At 39.7% G+C, this 9,161-nt stretch overlaps 1 protein-coding gene across 1 annotated transcript; it reads right to left on the bottom strand.

Moving 5' to 3' along the window:
- Positions 1-3,253: 3,253 nt before the first annotated feature.
- On the bottom strand, positions 3,254-7,748 carry LOC120306017 (gap junction delta-4 protein-like). The gene is made up of 3 exons (XM_039338558.1): positions 7,566-7,748; positions 7,134-7,244; positions 3,254-5,188 (listed from the first exon to the last, which is right to left on the bottom strand). The coding sequence occupies exons 2-3, from the start codon at positions 7,207-7,209 to the stop codon at positions 4,377-4,379; spliced, it is 888 nt and encodes a 295-aa protein (XP_039194492.1). The 5' UTR covers positions 7,210-7,244; positions 7,566-7,748; the 3' UTR covers positions 3,254-4,376.
- Positions 7,749-9,161: the final 1,413 nt, after the last annotated feature.

Here is a 9,161-nt window from a genome sequence, read left to right as displayed (position 1 = left end):
AGCTTGACCTGGCTCAGGCCTATCAACAATTGCCAGCTGATGAGGAAACGGCCAAGGTTCAAAATATAGTGACTCACAGGGGGGCATTCAAGATAAAAAGATTGCAATTTGGAGTAAATGTGGGCCCCGGCATCTTCCAGAGTGTAATGGAGCGAACGCTCCGAAATATCCCTGGCGTTTGCCCATACTTTGATGATGTCCTCATCACTGGGAACTCAATTGACAATTTAGCCGAAAGACTGAGAGCTGTTTTGCTATGTTTCCGCCAAGTGGGGCTGAAGCTTAAGCAAGACAAGTGCAAAATCGGGGTTACCTCCACAGAGTTTCTAGGATTTCACATTGATGCTCAGGGCATCCACCCTGCTGAATCCAAGCTGCAAGCAATTCAGCAGGCCCCAAGCTCTAAATCCAAGGACGAACTTCAGGCCTTTCTAGGACTGTTAAATTTTTACCACTCATTCCTTCCTCACAAAGCTGCAGTGGCTGAGCCGTTACACTGGCTCTTGGACAAACAGGCCCCTTGGCAGTGGACACAAGCACATGAAAAGAGCTTCAAAGAGGTGTTGCTCTCTTCAAATGCAGTCCTCGCGCACTTCAATGAGAACTTGCCAGTGTGCATCGCCTGTGATGTGTCCCCTTATGGGATTGGGGCTGTGTTAAGTCACTTGAAGGCTGATGGAACGCAAGTCCCAATAGCATACTATTCTAGAACCCTATCATCAGCTGAACGCAATTATGCACAGATAGATAGGGAAGCCTTAGCCATAGTGGCTGGCATAAAGAAGTTCCATGACTTCGTATATGGCTGCCACTTCATGGTCTTTACAGACCATAAGCCGCTGCTGGGGTTGTTCACAACGAACAAACCCCACACATAATATCTCCATGAATGCTGAGGTGGTCTATCTTCCTGTCTGCATATGACCATACACTGGTTCACAAGCCAGGCAAAGAAATGGGTTGTGCAGATGGTCGCAGCAGGTTGCCATTACAGCAGATAGAGGCAGATCCAGCACCTGCCAATCTCATCCTGTCTATTCAGGACTTGCCTGAATCTCCCCTCAGTGCTAGGGATGTGGCTGCAGAAACAGCCACCGATCACATGCTAACACGCATGCTGACTTGGGTGTTGTCTGGATGGCCTGACACATGTCCAGGCTCAGAATTCCAGAGCTTCTGGCAGAGGAAGCATGAGATTTCCACCTTCAAAGGGTGTGTCCTATGGGGTAGCTGGGTAGTAATCCCAACCTCATTGTGGACTAGAGTCCTGCAGTCTCTGTACACCTTGCACAACTACTGGAAAGAGCCCAGCTGAACTCCACTGGGGTCACCGCCTCATCACAAAACTGGACAGATTGCACCCAGACCGGGTGGCTTCACAGGTGTCACAGCCACGGGCACCTAGGAGACTACAAGTGGGCAATCCGGTCTGGGCAAGGAACTATGGACTAGGACATCTCTGAGTCACAGCAGTGGTATGCAAGGTCTCTGGGCCACTGTCATGCGAAGTGGCCTTAGACGATAGTCATGTGATCCGACGTCACATTGACCAACTGCGCTGGAGGCTTCCCAGCAACTCTTCCGTTCCTGGCTCGGCTCTTGGGGGGGAGGAGGACCACAATTACGATTGGGAACCACAGTCTCTCCAACATCCGCAGGCTTCAGCTATTGCTCCAAACAGGGAGTCTGCAGAAAGGGGGTTCGCCATGGAGGCAGCTCCAGCCTCTGGCACTCAGGCTACTCCAGTTGCTGGCCTAGGGCTCAAGGGACAGTGCTCCCAAGAGGAGTCCATTGTGGACTTGGGGAATTCCACCCCCCCCCAAGGAACCCTGGCTTGGATTTAGCAGATCCAGCCAGTCAGCAGCTGGGTGGGTCCCCTGGGTCTTTGGGGCAACAAAGTCCTGGTCTGCTTAGCCTGGCAGGCAAGCTGGCAGGCCAGGCACACACACCAGCCATGAGAAGATCAGGGCGGGCCAGAGGTCCTCCCAAATACTTGTAAGACTATGTACGGTTCTTGTCAGTTCATTGGCAGGCCTAGTAGTCTGGGTTAAGTAATGTAGCTCAAGGGGAGTGGGAGCATAGCGGTAGCAAGACTGTAGTGTTGTGTATATATAGATGCAACGTAAGCAATGCAATGGAGTGTTGGAGTATTTAAAATAATAAGCGTGCCTTTTTATTTTAGCCAAGGGGGAGGGGTGTTATGTCCTGGGCCGACAGGCATAGGCTGTAGCGATTGGCCTGGGCAGACCATGTGGATGCCTGGGACAAGAAAGGCTGCTCCCAGCCTTGCGTGCACACACACGGTGGGAAAAGATCCTTTGCAATGATTGGCCAGCAAGGTATTGTGCAGGGGGGCTATAAAAGGGGGACGCACCATTTTAAAATCTGTTCTGTTGGTCTTTGCAATAAAGAAGAACTGTTGGAACTCGTTGCTTCGTCTCAATGCCTCTTTTCCTGAAACAGAAAAATTATTATTTTTTAGATAGAATTGTTTGAAGATACCTGCAGAAATATTTTTATCTGATTTAGAGTTTAAACATTTGGAGTCCTGAATCACAGGCTAAGCATGATAGATGCAACTTGGTTCCTCATCTCAACCTTTCCTTTTCATCACCCAAGGCAAGGCAAGATTTACCTCTCCATTCTTGTTTTTCCAAAACTCAGATGCCCCAACTGGATAGGCAAATCTTCTTAAGCAAAGCTTCTGGAGGTGCTGATGGATATCTACATATGTGTCCTTGAAGAGGTGATTACTGTGATCCTCCAGCTCCTTTTTTTCCCATAAAGAGAGCCACTCTGAATATTTTTGAAGTATTTTATTATTTTTTTGTAAATGGTTATACATTTTATTGTCTTGATACAATATTAGTACAGTATTGATATATTAATGATATTCTATTATTCAGATAACTTTGAGCATTAGACAGAATAAAAAGAATGAAATAGTTGTACAGTGTGCATTACAATTTATGATATTGATGTTACAAGAATATAATCATTTGACTTTTTCATATGAAGTAGAGTATAATATTAAGAAAAAATTAAGAAAAAAAATTAAGAAAAAAAACTTGCTCTAGAATTTATTGAGCAATAAATGCTCTAACCTTTGAATTAGTTGCTTTGAATTGAAATGTTTTATGTGTGATATATATATATATATATATATATATATATATATATATATATATCCATATATATATATATATTAAAATAAAAATACAATAAACAAAATCAATTTAATCTATATGCAGGTTATATCAAAGTATTTGTTATGCAATAAAAGTTTCAAACTTCAAACTATTGAAGTCTGTATTGTAATGTTTTATATGTAGATATAGGTATGGATATATAGTTATATATGCATGATAATAAAAAGAAATACTGTAAGCAAAAGAAATTTAATCTATCTGCAGGTTATATCAAAGCATATAAACATGAGCTGAGTATTGAAATATATAGTGTAATATTTTAGCTATATATATATATATATAGACACAGAGAGAGATGTATATAAGTTCATGTTAATATAGGTAAAATATATCATAAGCATGCAATAATTATGAAAAGGGGGAAGGAAAAGGGAAAAGAACTAATTGGGTTTCTAATATTCCCCATTATCCATATCTGCTAATGTACAAAATTGTTGATTTTAAGCCTCCTTAGATGACAGACTGTGATTGGATTTGCCATGCAGCATGATATATTGTATGTTTGGGACCATTCTTACTTAAATTTGGTTAAACTTCCTTTAGGCATATATTCCATTAATTTTGTGATTGCTGCATGTTCTCCAAATTTAAGTTCCTACTCAGACATGACCAGAATTTTATTTGTTCCAGTGTTAAGCAAAATTCATTTTTGCTGCTGTAAGCAAATATCTCATTATGTTATAAAGTTTCTAATTTTTTGTCATATAAATGATGTAAATCTTACAGACATAATTTTTTCCCACTGTTTTTTAAAACGTTTCATCTATTTTATCATAAAGTTTTTTGGACTAGTCTGTATCCTAAGTAAAAGTTTATATAGGTGCCCCCAGAGATGATGCTGGTTTCAGAAGTCAGGACATTCATTATTTACCTCTCCATCCCTGTGAGCTTTTCCAAAACTCAGCTGCCTATACTGGATGGGGCAATCTTCTTTAAAAAATAGTCTGAATGGGAAGGATGACTGGCTGGAGAAATGTGAATTTTACACATCTTTAAGTTGCCTAGGTTGAAGAACACTGTTTAAGAGAAGGAAGGGTTGTGATCTTCAGCTCCCTTTCTTTCTCCAAATATGCAAGCATTAAATGGTACATAAAGTTATATGGTTTGTAAATGAAAAGATAATACATGCATAGTTTTCCCTCAGCTCAATGCAGACTTAGGATAGATTTAAAAAGCAAAATCTTTTGAACAGTATCTTTCTTTTTTATATCTTTTCATGGGAATACTTGTACAATCCTCAATGTCATCAAAGTTGAATAAATCTCTGCTTCCTCTCTCTCTTTGGTGCCGGCGAGTCCTGCATATCTTTGACTTGTTGGAGACACACAGCCTATTTCTACACTCTTTTATAACCATAATCATGTCAACAAGGCCAAGAAATAGGGAGAAACAACTGACAACCCACAGTAAGATAATCATGGCAGATTTTTCAGTGGATCTGGGGACGTAGCAGGTTATATTACTTGGACAAATTTCCTCAGTACAATTATAGAATTTGTCAACAATGAAGCCAAACAAATGGTAACTACTAATTCCAAAGCCAACTTCTATCATTATTCTCATGAGCAGTTGAATTGCATATGCTCGTGAAAAATCAGGAATTACCAATTCATGGGCCCCACAAGTGATTTTACTTTTTGTTGGCTCACCAAAGGAAGTTTCGGTAACTCTAAGACCAATGGATGCTTTGATCTGTTTGCAAAAAGTGCAAGGGAGAGAATAGACCTCCACAACTTGCTTGACCGCACTGTGCAAGATGCAGATAACAAACACTGCAAAAGGGAGCAAGGCAGACAACAACTCAAACAACCAGAACCGAACTTGAGAGACTGCTGTAAAAGCATCGTAGCACATGCTTGGGCATCCTGGCTGGTTGGTATTGCAGACAAAAGCTGCCAATTCATCTTCATAGAGAGGATATGCCCCGAGCGATATCAGCATGAGCTTCATCAGAATGATGTAGATTAGCCAAATCTTTCCTAGAAAAGAAGAAGGGTGAGATAAGACATATGAAAAATGTCGAATCAATCATTAAAACCCCTGCACGTTGACTAGCCTGGTTGAGAATAATTTCTAACCAGTAGCCATGCTGATTGATTACACAGTTAGATAACGCTTCTCATCAACTGCATGGCTGAGCAATTGTCTATGGCAACTCAACATGGACAACTCACCACAGCCAACTTGCTGTGGCCAACTTACCATGGAACAACTCACCATGGCCATCTCGTCACGGGACAACTTGCTGTGGGTCAAGAGTTACACTAATATCAAAGAAATGGTGGAATAGGACCATTAAAGAAAGGATGCAAAAAAAAGAGGACAAAATGAAATGTGAATTAAAATTAAAATATTTTTAAATTTATTTTAAATAAATTGAATTGTTATATTGCCCCGCTATGAGTTGTCCTATGGCAAATTGACTTGGCAAGTTGTCCCATAGTGAGTGGGCCGTGTTGAGTTGACCTCAGAAAATTGGCCATGATGAGTTGTCTCATTCCATTGCTGAGCTGAAAAACAGAATAAATAGTTAAAGTAATCAGGGCATATTCATAAAAACATATTTCACATGATATAACATTATAAAAGAGGAACAAGGAAATTCTAAGTCTAAGTATTATAGAATAGACTGGGTAGTAAACAGATAAATACTAGAAAAAAAGCCATAATAGATTCTTTCTATTTTTTCCAACATCAGAAAGTTTGTTTTTTAATTCTCAATTCCCCCCCCCCCCAACAAATCTTTATTTTCAAGAACAAATGTTGGGTATAATACAGAACTGCCAATGTGTTTTTCAAGCTTTGCCATAAAACACAGAATGACTCATGTGATCCACGGGCTAAAATGATCATGAATTTAACAGGACAGACTGAAGCCAGTTGATGGAATCGGGAAATAAGTTAAATAATGTAAATCTAGACTGTTGAGTCTGCCAACAGACAAGGGAAATAAAGAAGCAGACACTATACAAGGTCACAATATACGAATGTTTCAGTGATGTTATGAAAACAGTCTCATTTTTTTAAGACAGCTGGACAATATTTGATATTGAGGCTATCCCTGCTGTACAAGGACAAGGACACAAAGGTGGATATGCCCTCCTTTTGCCTGATGCCTTATAATTTTTCTCTTCCACTGCACTTGCCAAATGCTAGTTCTGATCATATTTATTTGTAATGAGTTGTTTTTTATTATTCACTAACAGAATAATATTAGTCTGTCCTGCAATGCCTTCACCAATTTACTTTTGCTATTGTCTCTGCATGCATTAAATAAAAATTCTGCTCAAAAAGGCAAACACACTTTGCAGCTTCACTTCCACTCGTCATTTATGAGCCCATTTTGGGGAAACTGTGTGTAAATAATGTCTAATTTCTAAATTATTTCTTAACAGAATAATATTAGTCTGTCCTTACCCATTTTCTTTTGCTATAAAAGTTTGATTCAGAACTTTTTGCAGCTTTATTTCCACACCATCATTTATGAGCCCAATTTTTGGGAAAATGTGTGTAAAGTCTGATTGGTTTTGTTCCTGGAAATTTCATTTCAGGGGGGTTAAATGTTAAATGAAAGAACATAATTAAAATCCAAATCTAAAATGCAAATGTATAAATAGTTACCTATAATGGTCGCATTATAATTGATAACAAGGAAGGGAAAGCCAAATGCATTCCAGTATTTCAGAATAATATTAGTCTGTCCTATAAGACTAATGCACCCATTTTCTTTTGCTATAAAAGTTTGATTCAGAACTTTTTGCAGCTTCATTTCCACACCATCATTTATGAGCCCAATTTTTGAGAAAATGTGTGTAAAATCTGATTGGTTTTGTTCCTGGGAATTTCATTTTAGGGAGGGTTAAATGTTAAATGAAGGAAAATAATTAAAATCCAAATCTAAAATGCAAATGTATAAATACTTACCTATAATGGTCACATTATAATTGATAACAAGGAAAGAAAAGCCAAATGCATTCCAGTATTTCATAGTTGAACTCATTTCTTTTTTCTACAAGAAGAATGAAGTGCAGCAACCTAAATGAAAATAGGGAGAAGAAAGATTTAAAAGAAAAAAAAATCTAAAGATGTCTTTTAAGAGGAATAATGAAATAAGGTAAGCAAAACTGGCAGAGAATTGAGATTTCTTAGGGAAATATAGCTCTTCCTTACAGATAGCAGAATTAATTAAAATCTGAAAAAATACATTTGATTTCAGGAATTTTAATAATAATAATAATAATAATGTTGGAAGGGACCTTGGAGGTCAAAGAAACTTCTGAAAAAAAAGAACCCCAAAAGATACATAAAATTGAAGAACAAAGCAAAAGCTAAACATTTAGCAATCATATTACTTACTAGGAGAAATTTCTCTTCCTGAATGTTGCAAATCCACCTGTAATCAGCCAGCCAGAAAGGCTTTAGGTTCATCTATCTGCTCCGCTTTTATTTTTCAGGATGAGTTGAGAGCAGAAAGGTCTGTCTCCTTCTGAGGCAGAGAATCTCAGCAACAAGTAGAAAACAGTGAAAGCCAATTGTTCCTCCCACCATGGAAGGAAGCAGATGTCATACTTATCTGTTGTTTTCAGAGAAAAAAAGCGCTACATGTAAACACATTTCAGTAAACCACAGATAGTTATTTGGGGATGATCCAATTTGATACAGGGGAGGTAACTTGCCTGGAAAAGGGAATCTTTTACTTCTTTATTGCAAGCCATTTATTTTTTTCTACTCAAGCAGTCTCCAAGACCCCCATCAATGTATCTGCAGTTATTCTTTTCCTATAGTTCAATAACAAAACCTTAAGATGGGCCTTGGCCAAGGCCATTCCATTAACTCCCTAAGAGTTAACAGGAAGAACAATAGAAAACAAATGAATGGCAATAAAGTCGAAGTGCTATATGGTTAGGTATTAGATGGAAAATTTTATTTGCAAAGTAGATGTGTCCCTCCTTGTCCAAGTGCCAATTTGCACATAGGTCTTATCTGGAGGAACAGCAATATGAGAGCTAAAGGGAGTGCTTCTCTTCCTCAGCATCCATCCCAAAGTCTGTGTCCTTCTGCCTGTGCAGAATTTGTCTTTTTAAATCTTTTCTGAGTTTAACTGACTCATATCTTAGCAAGTTCTGTACAAAGAAGTAACAAAGATGGGGTACCTTCTGACAGAGTGTGCATCTGTAGCAACTTCAGAAATATGTCTCCCATCTGAATATCCTTAAGGGCTCAGAGCTTTGCATTTTCAGAGAGATCATTTCTTCTAGGAAATAATGAATATTTCATATATATCAAATGCCACAGGATGGCTTATGAATTATCCTCTTAGTGTGCATCCTGCCTGGTTCAATTAAGACAGGGCTTTTCAACCAGTGGTACGGGTACCACCTGTGGTACATTGGCAGCTGGCAGGTGGTATGCGACCATCCTTAGAAAAGTAGTAGCAGGGGAGGGGAATGAGTTGAACCGGTGACAGCACCGCACAAGCCTGAGCGAGAGATGGCTGGAGCTGCAGGACTGTCAGGGCTCAGAGGAAGCACCAGGATCAGTGCCAGACTCCAGCTGGAGCTCGGCGCTGAACCTGGTGCTTCTGCTGAGCCCAGAAGCGCCAATCAGCTGGAATGTTGCAGCAGCTCCAGAGTCTTGTGATTTACATTCAGATGCTTGGCAACTGATTCATATTTATGATGGTCACAGTGTCTCAGGGTCATGTGAAGTGACCAAAACCTGCTGCAACCACCCAGAAGACAAGGGGAATAAAAACCAAACCCCCTACCCCATTCCTGCTGCCAATCCTCAACAGAAATGCTCACAACAATGAAAACGTCGGACAGGAGGAAGAGCGCCACCAGGCAGGCGGGTAGGCGTCTTGCTCAGCTGTGGCTTGGGGGATACTTTTTTCAGTGCCATTGTAACTTTGAACAATCACTAAGTGAACTGTTGTAAGTCGAGGACTACCTG

This window comes from Crotalus tigris, unplaced genomic scaffold, assembly GCF_016545835.1.
Source record: "Crotalus tigris isolate CLP2741 ecotype Arizona unplaced genomic scaffold, ASM1654583v1 scf7180000017710.2780689, whole genome shotgun sequence".
Lineage (NCBI taxonomy): Eukaryota > Metazoa > Chordata > Lepidosauria > Squamata > Viperidae > Crotalus > Crotalus tigris.
This window is presented reverse-complemented; position numbering and strand designations above follow the sequence as displayed.

Bases quoted from the DNA above. Each gene is read 5' to 3' on its own strand.
- LOC120306017 (XM_039338558.1), bottom strand. From the start codon at position 7,209: ATGAGTTCAACTATGAAATACTGGAATGCATTTGGCTTTTCTTTCCTT. The intron at 5,189-7,133 runs GTAAGTATTTAT...CTTCTTTTCTAG, and splicing joins TTATAATGTGACCATTATAG to GAAAGATTTGGCTAATCTAC.